General features: G+C 44.9%; 1 protein-coding gene across 2 annotated transcripts in view; it reads right to left on the bottom strand.

Moving 5' to 3' along the window:
- LGR4 (leucine rich repeat containing G protein-coupled receptor 4) overlaps window positions 1-16,822 on the bottom strand; it is a 73,746-nt gene that overhangs the window by 34,654 nt on the left and 22,270 nt on the right. For both annotated transcript variants that reach the window (XM_072039163.1, XM_027458136.3), the window contains exon 2: window positions 9,172-9,243. In XM_072039163.1, coding sequence (XP_071895264.1) covers window positions 9,172-9,243 — 72 coding nt within the window. The remainder of the gene's footprint in view (window positions 1-9,171; window positions 9,244-16,822) is intronic.

A 16,822-nucleotide genomic window follows, 5' to 3' on the forward strand; every position in this document is an offset into this window, starting at 1 on the left:
TGAATGATGCCTAGTATTTGGGCAAGGCCTCCTTGAAGTGGTAACCATCAGGGGCCGTGCACTTAAGGAAATACATATAACCTAAAACAATTATTATACAATATGAGCAGTTGAAGCAAGTTACCACAATACTCCCAATTGGCATTCACCAGAAAAAAAAAAAAAAAAGAAAAAAAAACAGAAATTTGCAGAAATTTTCTAAAAATCAGTAAAAACATGCTGCATTGAAAATTGGTAACAACTATTCTGCAGTCATAATGACAAGTTGTTACAGTACACAACTTTAATTTCTCCCACCTTGAAAGCAGAAAGCAGAGTTTATTTTATAAAATATATCTTCTCCCTAACTATCTTTGCATGTCTTGCATTGTGTCATGATAACTAACCTTCCTTTGCTGTACTGTAGGCCCGCTACACCTTTCCCTGGACAGCTACCCCAAAGCACTAGGGTGGGTCTGTACATGCTATCTATGTTCTGCCGCTCTGGATTTCTATGTTTCTTTGAGCCCAAACTGGCACTGTTACAGATGCCATCATGGTTACAGAAGGAGCTACCTGAGACAAACATCCCACATTCCTCACCACGATAGCCAAACTTAAATAAGCCAGTGCTGGAGAGGAGAGAGATGACTTTTGGGGGAGATTTTCTTATTTCTTCTTGTTGGTTCCAAAAGCCATGTCTGAGCACTAACTTCTTTTTGCCGTGGATGCTGAGAGATCAGGAGCACCTGGCTGTGCTACGGGAATGGCTTCCACAGCGGTGGGCCAGCTGCTGAGCAGGGTCTCTGATGTTCTCAGAGGACTTGTGGTTGACAGCTCCAATTCAGAGGACTCAGACTCTCCAAGCTGGATGTGTGGATTTGAAACCAACATCATCACAGGCCATGCGACGTACACAGGCCCTCTGCTGCCTGTGTGGATCGGCACATGGTCTGCTACACTGAGCTGACAGAAGCTCTTCCAGCACCAACACACTCTTTCATAGCTATAAATACACGTCACTTACCAAGTCTGTAAAGCAGAAACACAGATATCAAGGCAACCAAGATATGTTTTCACCAGCTAGGATGCAGCTCTTGAAACAACTACAGCTTTGCACTTCTGGCTGGTACTGCTATTAGGATGCTCGGGTTTCCAAGATCATGAAATTCTTTGACAATTAGACATGAGAAGGTGAAAACAAGAGGTCAGTTGAGACAGTAAATCCTCAAAGCTGCTTTATTCTGTCCATACAGCCTGTATCTCGCCCTGACATTTATTGATTTTCCAGGCATGGGATCATTTGAACGACCACGCATCTAGCAAGTGACACTGCAAAGTGTGGAAATGGATTCAATCAACATATATTTGGCAACTAAATCTAACGTTTTTCTAACCACTTCAGATGCATACTGGGTAAACACAATACCTAGGTTTTGTAGGCACCTCTGCAACTGGGGAGGCCTGGCCTGAGAGGTTCTGAGGCTGCTTCTCGGCCTCCAGAAGTTTCTTACCTGGTTTTTACTTTCAGGCAGCCCCAGCCTGGCAGCTGAGGCAGCGTAATCAATTCTGGCTTGGGAGATGGGTCTCAAAGCCTGACACCGTAAGGTTCAGCCCTCAGACAGAAAACAATAGGCAACTGTGAAGCACAGTGAGAACCTTCTAAGCCACCAAAGCATGGCTCTTGTATCAGCAGGTCTGAAACTCATCCCAAATCAAACTGATTTAGGACTCACACAGATAAGAAAACATTAATTAAACGCAGGTTGGCCAACGTGTTTTTAAACATCAGTTAGCATCTAGCGCAGACCAAGTAGGTGATGTTTAAAAATATCTTAGCTGACTGTGGTTAATTCTACTTGGGAGTCTTCGCCTAGAGGTTTGTCTTGACGAGAATGCGAAGGTGCAAGTTGCGACACGCCGCGCGCTGTCTGAGGCTCCAGCACACACACGGCTGCAAACGTTCCTAATATATGCTAGCTGGTCAAGTTGAAGCTTAGGCTTTTAACTTGCTAACACACGTGAAACCTACACCTCACATTTTCTTCATTAGAACCTCACCTCTCGGAATTCAAGCTGGAGGGAGCGAGCTGAGAAATGGCCTCCTCCAGCTGTTCAAATATTCAGGGCTGGCAGACGGACCAAGGGCACGCGTCAGCTTCCAGCCCACCGTCAGCCGGCTCTTTCTGAAACACCCACCCAGGATGGCTCAACGGGCTGCCCTGACAATAAAGCAGCTGGCAAGAGATCTCTGTGTGCTCCACCATCTCTGTTTCACAAGAGGATGCTCAACCACAGCCTCCGTTAGCACAAGTCAGCTAACCCAAGTCAGCAGGACGACTCTTCTCATGGAGACTCATCCTTCTTTTTCTACTCAAAAGGAGCCCATTGTCTCCAGTTTCCCATTACCAGCCCCGGGGCTAGCTGTGTTTATGGAAGGGAGAGGAATGACACCACCTTATCAACATCCCTACACTACACTGCGAGCACTGAAGGACAAAAACCTCCTTCCACCAAATGCTTCCGCAGCCAGGTGAGGAAAGCTGCTGCGTGCCGAGCTACCAGCTCAGCCTCGGTGGCCTTGGCACAACTCCACGACATGCCTTATTCATACAACCCAAGTCATAAAACAGACCGACGCTCCCCCTCCCTCCTGAAGGATAACACGGCTTGGTACCGAAGCAGAAATTAGAAGGAAGGGACCGTCTCAATTACACGCTGGAGCAGATACTACAAAAGCAGGCAGCTGGGCCATTTCAGCCAGGTGGTCATCTTCAGCTGCAGTCAAGAGGAAAAAGAACTCGAGACATTTCCCTTGCAGATACTTCCTGATTACAACCTCATGGCCCAAACACCTCATTTCCCACTGCCTGTACGCATTTTAATTAATCCTTACGTTCTCCAAATGTATTTTGCCAATTAGAAGCCATGATCAGAGACTCTGGCTTGGGGGGAGGGGTGTGTGAGATGTGTAAGACCTTTTAGTGCTGTAATCAGCACAGATATAATTAAATAGTCAAGCCATTCTCAGTCCTACTATTTCTTTTCCTGAAGAACTACAGTTGCACACCCTCTCACTTGTTTATTCACTTCTGAAAAAGCAGACATGCGTTGTCTTTCAGAAAAGAGAAACGTTTTCTAGATCAAAATTTTCTTCGTGTCACTTTCATTCCCTATTCCCTAACCACTTTCACCAGCTATTAAAGAGAAATCTCAATCAAATTTGCCCACGACCAATAAAAACTATTCGAGGACAGTGTCACAGAGGAGAGGCTGTTTCACATCACATATAAACAAAAACCAGAAACAAAACAGCCCTTGGCATCAGCACACATCCGCAAGGTAACCAGGCACTGCTGTCTCTTGGTGCCTTCGGGAGTGGTGATTTTCCTCACAACAACACTGGGCACAATACGCTCTTTGAAACTCGCAGTCGGAGAGCAGTGAGCATCCTCCCCGACCTCTGTGGAAGTGCAAAGCCCTGCCCAAGGCTGGCTGGCTTGGGGTGAGCGATGCTCCTGTTCTGCCAGCCACACGCTTGTGCCACCAGCAGCCTGAAGATGAGCAGCACACTTTGCTCTGCCTCCCCACCACCTCACGCTGAGCAGAAGGCAGAGAGTCAAAACCTTATTCAACAGCGCAGGGCAGATAAGAAGACAACGCTTTAAAAGGTTAAGAGCAGAAATCACCCCGTGGTAAAAAGGTCATGAAGCCAAGGAGACATTTGTGTTGTTTGAGTGGTGCATGTTTCTGAAATCAAACTGGAAAACTTGCCAAGAATAAAAATCATTTCAATTTGCCTTCCCTGATGAGAGAGTGCCTTTTAATTAATCCAGCAGATCTTCCACCAATGCAGTGTATAGAACTTGTGTAGTCAAAACCCTTCAGACTCCCCTTCAGATAACTTTAAATATTAGAATGAACTAAAACAGTTCAGAAAAGCATCAAAACATGGCACAGCCTTGCTCTTCTAGTTAAGAATTCACACTGGAAAATGGGTCCTGCTTTCTAAAAACACTGCATTATCTAGCTATATTTTCCCCTTCTAGCTTTCTATAAATACTTTAAGGTGTGGTTAGAAAACTGTGGCCAAATTCTTCAAGGATTTTTAGTTTCCATATCAAGTTCAGGGCTGTAGCATATTTATGTTAACATTTTCTGGAGAATACACTTCTTTAACTGCTGTGGCAAAACCCTTGGTGGTCTGCTCCTCGCTGACTCTGACCATTGCTGTTTCAATCATTTGCAAATTACTTCCAGATGGGTATCAGTTACACAGAAATGGAGAATTTTTATAACATTTATAAATAGTGCAAGAATCCTACAGACACATGGTAAGCAAGCACACTGTGCAGCAACATGCACGAGCTTGTGAGCAGGGGCACGCGGAGCACATAACCCACCGGGCGGATTTGGCTTGCAGACAGCTGGAATGCTTTGCTTCGTAGCTCCTAGTAAGACTCAGGTACAACAGTACCTTTGCGGCACAAAACCTCAGATTATACCTGCAAATATGGTATTTCACCATGCAGTCGGCTCCCTAAACATGGCCATTTAGTGTCACATTAGATGTCCTCTTCCAGCCAGCCTCCCGTGGCCATTCCAGGAGGCCACCGGTCTCCCACCTGCATCTAGGTCAGAAAACCTAGCACACCTTGAAACAGCACTGGATGAAGATGTTCAGGCAGCCAAATCCACCACCTTCTAACAATGTGGAACACACTTTTTTAATGGAGCAGCCAGCTTTTACAAACCTGGTATGCTACTTCTTTCAATTTTATTTGCTAGCATTCCTTTTAGGATTTTGAAAACGATCCTCTGAAATCTCTCGAGACTACCAAATTGCATTAAGGGGATGACAAGCTCCATATTAAAGAACTCCTAATGCATTTTTTAATCCCATTCTCTCCGCATGTGTACTGTGTAAGACTCAGTTGCCTACATAATACATTTAATTGCCTCCCATTTACATTCAATTAAATTCTGTGATACTATTTTGCAATATTAACTAACTCTTTCAAGGGGCTAATCTCCTGGAGGATTTGACAAACAGCAGGGTTAAAGTCATGCTTTAGAGAGCCATGCTCTCCCATGGTATAAAGAAAAAGGTGTGTGGGGCTCATCTCCTGGATGAAGACTGTTACTGGTATCCATGGCGCTGTGGTACTTACTGCATTCCCATTAGTTTGTGGGATTCTCATTTGCTTTAGGCATGTAATTCTTGGGAAAAGGTCTAGATGGAAAAGTTGCTTCCAGCACAGATTTCAACACCACTTTGCTTTAACTCCGTCTCTCTTTATTTGGCATGGAGACTCACACCCAGGTTTGTGTGCTGAAAAAGCAAATTTGCTAGCGCCTGGCAGTCAGAACTTGGATCTGTTCAACTGTAAACAAAATCCAGGAAGAAAGTTTGAAAACCATCTTTGAGTGGAGAGGGAAAATCGTGGTTGTACACTGGGAAGTACGACCGTTTGTTCTAGTAACAACCAGGAAAAGTCAAGACTAGACGGTTTCTGTACCCTGTTCCCATAGAGAAAAGGGAATCAGCAGAATGAAGCCAAAACGTGCCACATCTGGTACCAGTTACTTCTGACAGGGAGGTAAACTGCCCTGTGTCTACCTTATAGTGCCTGTTACAGTCTCTCTAGGAAGACCACGAAGTGAAGCGAGGGAACCTGGAGCTGACTTGTACACAGATGACCATAACCAGATCTTCATGCAACAAGAAGAAACTTTCCCACTGCCAGTGGAGAGGTCCAGAGGCTCTGCAAGCAGGCTTCCAGCTGTAAGCAGGCTGCTGCTGCGAAACATTAACAACTCACAAGTCTCACTTCATGGTTTTCAAGTCAGAAAATCTGAAGAGAAGAGTATGTAGATATAGCCTATTTATCTTCTGCTCTCTTGGTCAACTTCCTATCTTCCTACACATGACAGATTGTCAATTAGAGAGTTTTTTTTAAACAAACAAACAAACAAACAAAAAACCTTCTCTTCCTAGAGATTCTCCTACCTCTCTACAGCATAATTGTGCTGGCTGGTCTTTCCAAGAGGAGAAGAAACTACGGGTAAAACAACAGATTGATTCTCCTGCTCTGATACACATGATTTCCTTCCCACATCTTCATGTGGAACATCAGCTTCAAACAGCTACCTTTTGTAAGAGGTAACTCAAGCATAACATAAAACCTTTTTTTGTTTTGTTTTGTACTAAGGATCTATGATCGCTTCAAGTACGTCTGAACCTTTGGCAAGTCTAATTTTTACTGTAAAGTTGTTGTTGTTTTCAGAAGTTGATTTAACCCTGAAGTCAGCACGCTAGGAATGATTTAAAGCTTTTGGGTGTTCACATCTAATTCTTAATGCCGGTCTATTTTTTTTGCAAAATGAAATGCTGGAATTTTAGGGGACAATGAGGTGCATGTAGCAAACGACTCTTGGGCAATAAGCACAATAGATGGTGGCTGAAGGCTCTGCCTTTTCTCTTTACCTCCTGACACGCCCCTGGGTTTATGGAAGTTACACAATATGCACACCCACCAGTTAGGTTTTATTGCTTAATTACTTATAGTGAAAAAATAAAGGCTCCCACAGTCATCTGAAGTTGGGGGTGGAGTTCAGAAAACAGAATCGTTTCTTTCTACTTTTGGTGTGAAATACAGCTAAAGAATTTGGAAAACAAATGGCCTACAAATATAGACTAACAAAAGAAGATACAGCCACACAGTAGCACGTATTATAAAGCACATAGGGAGTGCTGGCCAATACAAATTCTGAGCCAAGCAAGTTTCCCCCAGGCCTCTCTTTTTTTTTTTTCTTTCCTTTTTTTTAAATTGGTTACTCATGCCATACCACAGCCTTTCTTAAATTGTGTCAATTGTGCATATGCACCATTGGAAATTCTGGTAAATCTGTTTTCTGCCAGGTTTTCTAGACTATATTGTAAAAGTAAGCAATACTTAAAAGTAATGTGCAAGGAAACAGAACCTGTTGAGCATGAAATGAGGAATCTCACACACAGTTCATCTGACATTCATCTACACTTCACAACTGCAATGACCTGAACCAGAGTCTCTTAAAGCACAGTGGAATCAGACATGTGAGTGTATCAGGAATGGTAGCTGCTACATTATCAGGACGTAGGAGAGACCAAAATTCTAAGTAGAGGCAGAACACCTGATTAGACCCATCAGTGTAGCTGCGGCACAAGGGACAGACACAGAGAAGCTTTCAGATACATAAGCCTTTCTTCAAGAGCAATTGAGCCATCTCTATCAGCTTCTTAGTACCTTTGTTCCAAGGAGGTGCAGTTATAGCAGATAACTAGAGTTAAAAGGTTCCAGGTTTTATCTGTAGTTTTGCTGTAGGGTTAATTTATCAGGTTGCCCTCTACAAATGGTTTCCCTTTTTTGCTTCAGTTTCCTTTTCTTTAACAGTTGGAACAATGCTTCCCTACTTCGTAAGGACCCATCTCTTTTTGGAAGCTGAACTCTTCTTTCCCCAAGGTGCTTTTATTGAAAAAAATCTCTTAACACAGAATTCTTATTTTCAGGCTATACGAAGTCACAAATAGGGACAGCCTTACTTTGTATTTTAAATGTTCTTTGCTATGAGAAATGCTACTTTGACACTGTGAAAATGCAAAAGAAAAGAAAATTGCAGTGCTTTTTGCTTCTCTTCTGCTTACTACTGGAAGTTGTGGGGGTTGTGTTTAATAGCAAGTTGAATATGAGCCAGCAGTGTGCCCTGGCAGCCAGGAGGACCAACCGTATCCTGGGGTACATTGAGCACAGCATCGCTTGTTGGTCGAGGGAGGTGATTGTCCCACTCTGCTCTGCGCTGGTGCAGCCTCACCTCAAGCACTGTGTGCAGTGCTGGGCACCACAGTACAAGAAGCTGTTGGAGAGTGTCCAGAGGAGGGCTGCAAAGATGGTGAAGGGCCTAGTGGGGAAGACGTATGAGGAGCGGCTGAGGGCACTGGGCCTGTTCAGCCTGGAAAAGAGTAGGCTGAGTGGGGACCTCATCAGTGTCTACAGCTTCCTTGCGAGGGGGAGAGGAGAGGCAGGCATCGATCTATTCTCTGTAATCACCAGTGATAGGACCCGCAGCAATGGTGCCAAGCTGAGGCAGGGGAGGTTTAGGCTGGACATCAGGAAGAAGTTCTTCACCAAGAGGGTGGTTGCACACTGGAACAGGCTCCCCAGAGAAGTAGTCATGGCACCAAGCCTGTCTGAATTTAAGAAGCATTTGGATTGTGCACTTCGTCACATGGTCTGCAATTTTGGGTAGACCTGTGTGGTGCCAGGAGTTGGACTCCATGATCCTCATGGGTCCTTCCAACTCAGGATATTCTGTGGTTCTATGATCCTAAGTTCTCAGCATTCTCAGGGAAAGGTTGAACCACTGCCCTCTTTTAAAGATAAGGAAACTAAGGCACACAGAAGTTACTTGTCACATAATAGTACTTATGAAAGTAGTAATTCAAAGTCAAAGCCTCCTCCCTGTTTATTGACTCTGAAAACAGACAGCTCTCAAACCCAATCTCATTTAGCACTGGGCTGTTCAGGATTTTGCCTTTGCAAAAGCATCCCAGTGAAGACTTGTTTTCAGGAAAATACTGGGCACACGAATCAAGCACAAGCTAGGGACTAGAGTTCAGAAGTGCAAGTACCACCTAAGCTAAATTTAAAGCTAAAAAGCAAGTGGGACAGGAGGTAAGTGGGAGCTGGAGAGAGAGCTTCTGCCAGAGAAACTAAGAACAGTAAGTCCTGTACCATGTAACTTCAGGTTCTGAAACAGGTCAGGCTGGGCTTGTGAACACTCTCTGCAGCCTACAAGGGCAAAGAGAGCGAGCTGCTCAGTAACTGAAACAACATATTTTATGGAAGTTATGCAACAGCTACACTGCAGCTCCATCGGAAACAATGGTAATTACACACCTCTCGTGTTATCTTTGGATAACGCTGTAATTAAGATGTGTCATCACTCTAGTCATGATTAAAATAATTACTGTAAAAAGTCCCTTGTAGGTAGCATTTACTGTTCCGGTTTCCAAACATGTAGAGGATTTTTTTTTTTTTAAGGTATAATTGCTTTCTCTGTTCACAGCTCAACTCAGTATTATTTCCCCACCCACCCTCCACTTTACACAGCCATCTGATGTTGTAGCAAAACTAACTTGTGTGAAACACTTACAGCTCTTCCAAGTAGGGGAAGTTCTTGAACGCATCCTCTGGTAGCCTTGTAATGTTGTTCATGCTCACATCTCTGTGGAAGAAGAAAACACAGATCTGTCAATAAACAGTAAGGGATTTTGCCACTCTAGAAAAAGGAGGAGAAAAAAGTAAGCCTGATGAGACAGCAGGAGACCAGAAAAAAAAATAGAGTATTTATTATCAAACAGTAATATCTGTTTCTAGAAATTTGCACGCTAAACTTTCAAAGCACAGTAATTTGAGACTCTGGTCGCAGCAAAGGCCTATGTAATGCAATGTTGATAAAAATGTTTTCTGATAACTACAAGCAAAACAATGACTGTAAACTGCACGGTACATGTGTACAGAACAGTCGCTATGGTACTGTTATCCCCAGCACTAGTTTTTACCAACTTGCACGTGTATACAATTTGAACACACAATTAAGGCTGCTCGAAAACCACAGCATATGAAAAAATTACAGGAAAAAAAAAAAAAAAGCTTGTGCTTGTGACCACCCACCATGCAAATTTTCACCCCACAATGTCTTTAAAAAAAAAAAAAAAAAAAGACACACCATCAACAAAAAACCATATATTGGGACTTAATAAAAAGCTTCTGGCAAACAGCTTCTGGAGCAACTGACAAGAAGAGCAGAAACATGTCCCAGCTCTACCACAGTCATTTCTTCTACAAAACCTATAGACGTCCTCGAGGTAATAGTTTTAAGCAGATTTCATTTTCAGTCCATGAGCAGAGACAGGCCGGCAGCAAGTGCTTACATGATAGGTATGCAGACCTGTTCAGCTTTTTTCTCTCCACATAAGCAGTAAGTGGCAAACTTGGTGCCATCACCTCAGTTCACACATCTACGTAACCACCAGGGATAATCTCGTCCTAAAGCAAGCCATTACTCAATAGAAGTAACAGTAGCACAAAAACAATCCAGTTTGATAATTAAACTAATAACTGCCTAACAATTCATGACATAACCCACGTTCTTACTTTCTACTTTATTACTTTTTTTTTTTTAATGTAGTTTAAAGACAGATCCAGTGATGCTCATTAGCACAGCCTTCCCAGCCTCCTGGTTTTTGTCCTCCAAACGAACACTACTGTCGTCCTCTAGCATCTGTGTGTCACCCCTCCAAGTATTTTGGGTAAAACACAACCAAAGAAAACCAAACCACCCCTTCCTTCTCACCCATATTCAGCAAGTACCCTGAAGCTCTCACATGAAGAGCCACAGGCCTAAGGACTGCATGCGAGCCAGCAGACTGATTGCCAGCTCAAAGGCTCAGCCTCAGAATTAAGTGCCAGCCCTCAAATACTACAAGGTATGGATGATCCTAGCCTGGCCATAGCCTCCACCGCGTTTCAAACATCTGCTTCTTCTGGTGAGGCAGAGGAAGGTCAGTTTGGACTCTCCCTGCTGTGCACTAAGTGCACAGACCCATGAAGAACCATTTTGTATCAGCCAAAACAACCCCCTCATGAAACTGGACAGGTTCATCGTTAGGATATACTCTTCATCATTAGGATATACTCTTCCATGGCTCCAGCCCCGGAGAGGACTTGGTGCTGGACGGGGCAGAATTGGCTTGAGAGGAGAGCAAGGAGCATGCAAAGGGCTTGGCGTTGCTTGTAAGGAAATGGTATCTCAGGGTATCTGTGCCTCCTTTCATGCTGTGACGAACCAAAAGCCATGTCAGCACCATATAACCGACCATCAAAGTCATTGCAGTAGCTAATTAAACCGCTTTTCGAGAAGAATGCCCACATTATTCCTCCAATTGCCAGACCATAATGTCTAACCTAGCTCATTAAAAAAGTTTCCGTGTTTATACTGACAACAGAAAGTACCATATAAAGAAAAAAAAAAAGCAGTTACTGGAAAAAAATATTTTTTCTCTACAGCAGTTGACAAAGTCAACTGATGCCAATGAATTTATGTTGAAATCGGTAAGTAAGTGGCATCTCTCTGGTTTGCTGCCCCTGCTCTCCCTCTGGAGCAGCACTGAGCCTTAGCTGCCGCTGGCACTAACATTACCCTGCTACCTGAAATGTGGATGCAGTGTTTCCTTCAACTACCTGTTCATTACGTACACCAAATCTCCATTTACACATACCCCAACGTAAGCCAAGAGACTTACTCCTCAGCAGCCAGTAAACTGATGTAAACCAAGCACAACGGAGATCAAAATAAGGCTCAGCACACTGAAAGCAAATGCAGTTGTGAGAGATGACCAAAATAAAATTCACTGCAGCACAATAGAGGTGCCTTCGCCCCACTCGAGGAGGAGCTGAATCAGAGATGATTTATTTCAGAGTTCTGCCGCCTGCCTGTTGTAAAAGGTGCTTTGTATCTCACCAGCAGCTTGGGTACCACGAGATGCTGCAGTTGCTGTGGGGGGACATTTTTCTTCTTGTGCAGAAAAGCAAATAAAAGTATCAGATGCATGAACCGTCAGCTGTCTGCTCCACAGGAGACTGCGGCATTCATTCTCTCTGCCCCCCTGCCCCGACACACACGTACATTTTTCAAATTGTCACCAACACACGCGTTTCTCACAACCAGGCTAGTCTTTTCCCTTCCAGACGACCACACAGGCCTTTCCACTGTCCATTTGGAAGCATTTATGAGTAGGGCAAGAGCCTGAGAAGAGAGCAAAGACCCTAAGTGAATCGTAAGAAATAGTAAGGAGTGCATGGAAACCACAACTCTTTTTTCCTGTAAAGCCTCTCAGAAGCCCATCCAGGTGGTATAAAATCCTCATTGTCGTATACCGTATGAAATGGTGGCAGTGAAAACAGGGCAGCAGGACACATCCCCAGAAAGCACTTCCCAAACGAATACATATCACCTCGTCAAGGATTTTGCGTGCAACCACATTTGTTGCTCTTCAGGACAGCTGTATGGTATCCCGCCCATCTGAAAGCAACAGCCTTGAAGTTTCTAGAGCCAGAAATGCCTGATCCTCAGAAACTTCACATGCAATTGTCCACGCAGCCAGTGGAAATCATGTACACATCTCGCATGGCTGACATCCAAACTCGACGTAATTTCAGCTTTCTCTGGGATCTGAAATTAGCAAAGAATGTTTTGCCTGTAGCTCTGAGCGTTAGCATCTCTAATTTTAATATGGGGAGTAGACTCTTTGGATGTAAGCACTAATCAGAGCACCTTAAAAGTGAAGATTTGAGAAGCATCAACGCTATCCATGAGCTGTACTGAAACAGACACCCTCTATTTTCCGTACCAGGGGAGAGTGTGTCCTAATGCTTTGCCACAAAGCTGGAAGAGCAGCAAGCAGGGTAAGGCACAGCACACTTCAGCAGAAGCATGCCAGAGCATCCCTTCTGGGACCCACATCTGCGTGTGACAGCAAGGCAACACTTTTCCACCATTAGGAAAAAAGCCTTGCCCTACATTTTCCCGGTACGCTGAAGTTCAGGCTAAATATCTGAAAGGCTTAAATGGCTTGTTCTCAGTGAGCCCAGCGCCCCGTCCCGCAGGCACGGCGCAGGGCAGAGCTGCGCCTTTCAGCAGTTAGCCATTAACTCGGCTTATCTGTGCCGGGGAGCCGCAGCGCGCCGCGGCTCCCTCACCGCCTCCAAGCGAGACAGGCTGGGGCGTGAGCAGGCACGGAGCTGGCACCGAAACCGTGGGGATGAGCAGCCCAAGGTGGCAACCGCCTCAGCGAGAGGAAGCCGCACCGAGGGGATAAGGTGAATCACGGCCCTATCGCCGCCGTGAGTTTCGCCACTTGAGGCGGAGGAGCCGTGGAGGCGGCGCGGTGCTCGCTCCGACAGCGGTGCTGCTGCCCGGGCCGGACACCCACAGGGCCACCGAGGCGCCACAGCAGCAGCCGCCCACCCCAGTAACACACGGGTTTTGTCCTTCTTCCAGGAACGCACCAAGGAAGAAAGCAAACAAACTAACGAGTCAAACAGGCAGCTCGCAGAAACTGCTGGAAATGTTATCTTGCTCTCCCGGGTACAGCAGTCTAACTTTTCCTGGCCAAAGGTGAAAGAAAGCCAAGCAGCAGCACCCCAGCCCCTATTTGCCGTCCTCAGCCTGCAGCCCCCTCCAGCAGCCCCCCGTGGCTTGTTCTGGTCGCTGCTCAATGGATCGCTGGGCGAACTCCCCCAGGCTCCGAAACAAGCAGGAACACCACACCTGAGCGTGGTGGACAGCTGGACGCACTCGATCCCACCCAGTCCCCCAACAGCTCCCGTTCCTCTCAGGACCCAGCGCTCCCGGCTTGCTGCGGCCTGCCAGCCCCACAGCCGCCTCACGCACCCCGTGCCTCTCCAGAGTCCCTGAACACCCCCCCCCCCCGCCATCTGGCCACCTCTGCTGCGTAATTCTCTCGCATTACAGATAAAAACACCACATTTATCTATCTTCGAGCGTGCCTTAAGTCACGGCTTCCATCGGTGAGATCACACGAAGAGGAATTAGATAAAAACGCACACCCAGCATTTTCAGTCTCAGGCAGGGCACAGAGAGCCTCCTCTCATTTTCAATTACTGCCTGTACCGTGAAACAGCCCGACCCTTGTGAGATGGCTTGTCCTAAACGTCCTCCTTGCTGATGGCTACAGGGGGATTCTGGCTAGGCAGGACGGCTGAGTGAAGGTGACCGAACAGAGGAGGGGGGAACAACAAATCATTCCTGCGTGGCGAGAGAAGCTGTACCAGAGGGAACACAACACGGGAAGCACAGGCTTCCAGCAGAGTGCTACAGAAAGGACACACAAAAGTGATCCAAAAATTGGCCCAAGACAGAGGCAGAGAATGAAAGCTGGAGAGCCACAATAATTAATGGGCAGAGAAAAAGAAAACAATGCCAGTCTGTCTGAACTGAGGGCCATCTACCTGCAACAACTTTTTTTTCTTTCTTTTCTTTCTTTCTGGCTAAATGTACCATTCTTCACTGCATCTTTCCAGCTGAAAGGTGCTGCTATGTTGGATAGAGCAACCCTCCTTCCCCCCAGCCCTGCTGTGCAGGTATGTCTCCTCAAACTCCCAGGAGATGCTGGTGCTGGTTCCTGCCCTGCACCGTAGGCTCGGCTGTCACCCCTTGAGCCTGCACACACTGCGTCCCACCACGCTTGTGCACTGCATCTGAGCACATGCTGATGGCCTGAAACACTCTGCTTGGTTAGGGAAAAAAAAAGAAAAAAAAGACCTTAATTCTGAAAAGACGTTGAAAAGCTAGCTACAGAAAAATCTTAGTCAAAGCCAATCAAGACGGGTTGCGTAAAAAATAAAGTTAAAATACTCCTGCGTTCCCCCTCCACTTCATTAACAGCCAACTTTTTGTCCCTCCGCCTCACCTCTGTCTTTTGTGAAGCTAAGAAGGGACGGGAGAGAGGGAAGCAGAGAGAGAGGAGTGTTTGTTGAAGGAAAGAAGATCATGTTTCAACAAGGCACCTTTAAAATCCTATAAAATACTCCCTCTGAGCAAGCTTAACCTGTTTGCTGATAGATAATAGCATGTAATACTGTAGGCTCCATTCAGTCTTTTCCAAGGTCTGGGCCCTCTGCCACTGAACAATTTAATTATAACACTTACAAAATGATTTAGGCAGAGTTATCTATATTTGAATAAAGCCCTCCCACCTACTTGTACAAAAACAATTAGGTAAAAGGTCTTCGTCTTATGTAAAATTCCCCAGGTAGTAACCCTGACCCAGTTCAGCAGTACTAGGCAAAGCTGGAGTTGTTAATATTTCTGAAAAGCCCATTAAATAACCCAGATTATTGAAAATACAAGTCAACATGATGCTGGGAAGCACTCGATAACAAGGAGCTGTCCGTTATGACTGGGACCATTAATACCTGCGTAATGGTCCAGTTATGTTAACTTAGGTGAAGATCACCAACACAAAGCAACGATTTTTTTCTGTCCCCTCTCCTCCCCCCCCCTCCCCCTTTTTTTTTTGGTAATCAGACACAGAATTGTTCATATACTGGTCTACTAAGAAAAATACACAGCTGTACTGCAGTGGTCATTGCTTGGACTAGAGTCCAGGCTAAACCCACATTAGCTAGCAGAACTGCTAAAAATGGCACTGCCTTTCTGAGGACGTAAGTCAGTGCAAGTCCAAAGGATACTTCAGGTTTTGTTACTGCTAGTCATTTATGTCCTACACAGAATGGCAATTAAATAATAGCAACATGCAAAAATAATACAACAAAAAATCCACTCCTGCCTACTAAAGGTTTCCCAGAAGCTCTGTACACACTTCATACTGGGTTCCTTCCTCTCTGCTGCTGCGGCGGCATCGGTGCTTGTTCAACCCACGGTGAACAGGCTCAGAAAGCTGCATGGAGAGGCAGAGGAGCTGGAACAGAGAGGGAGATTGGCAGAAACTCGACCTTTGGCTGTTCGAAGCTGCACTGCAGTGCTACGGTCCTGAAGAAGCACATGCAGCGTTGAATGCCTTGTAGGAACATGCTCACAGGATAAAAAAACAATGTCATTTTCAACCACATCACATCCCAGCAGACAGTCTAAGGGGAGACCGAGAGCTCAACTCCATCCCCATTTCAGAACTGTTTTCCCCCTTAAGCCAGCTCCTTCAGGATGAAAATAAAAACTCTCAAGGGACAGAGCAAATGAGCTCGCATTAACACTGTCCCGCATCTTAGTCGTATGTGGTGTGTAATAAAAGTGCAGAAAACCTCAAGAATCAAGGATATTCTGATTAAATTTATTCAATTAAAAAGAAAAAAGTAGGGGGTTTTGTTTGTTTTATTGCATCTTCCTGATAACAAGAAGCAAACAATTATCTCCCAGAAGCATCACTTCACAACTACTACTTTGAACAGTAATTGCCTGGACTGTGAATCTAATTAATGCAGCTGCAACTCAATATATTACATGCAGACATGCCAAGCCCATCAGCTAAAAATTAGAAACATGAGGAAAACAAGTATCAGGCAAAGGAAAGATGATGCTTGCAGAGGAGCCTATGCTTGAAAAGTGAGCTTGCAACAGTGCCTGAATTTCAAAAATGGTAAAGTAATAGGCCGACTAATTAATTTCTCACCTTTTACATACTATGTACTTTCACTACTGCAAGGTTTGGCTACCTCAGCCTATGCTATTAGTTAACATTTATAAAGTAATAGCACACTGATGCCCCAATACATTTGACTGGCATTGCATTTACAACTTAAGTTCTCCGTGTTCTGGCAAGGTCTGCACAACAATCAGCAGGAGGGGCCCATCCCAAGGGCACCTTTTGGTGCTCCAGTGTTAGCTGTCCCATATCCTCAAGTCCTCACCGCCATGCCCCAGCATTTCTCTCCTTGCAGATTTCATTTACTGCTCCTTTTAACACTGACAAGTTTATTAATGATAAAATGAAGCAGAAGATTTGAAACCATTTTTGCATTATTACATTGCAATATTTGCAATATATTTGCATTATTATTACTCCTCATTAATCCTAAATATGGTCCCACTGCCTCTGAAATGATCAGAGACCTTCAGCACTTAAAAAGTGCAGAAACCTTTCTTGATGCACGGCCCATTTTGCATTCACAATAAGCACATCAGTCATGCCACTTATGCCTATGTTTCCTTTTCCACTTCTTTTAAGAAATGTTCTTGTAAGAAAGGAAATATCCAAATCCTC

Source organism: Anas platyrhynchos, chromosome 5 (genome assembly GCF_047663525.1).
Source record: "Anas platyrhynchos isolate ZD024472 breed Pekin duck chromosome 5, IASCAAS_PekinDuck_T2T, whole genome shotgun sequence".
NCBI lineage: Eukaryota > Metazoa > Chordata > Aves > Anseriformes > Anatidae > Anas > Anas platyrhynchos.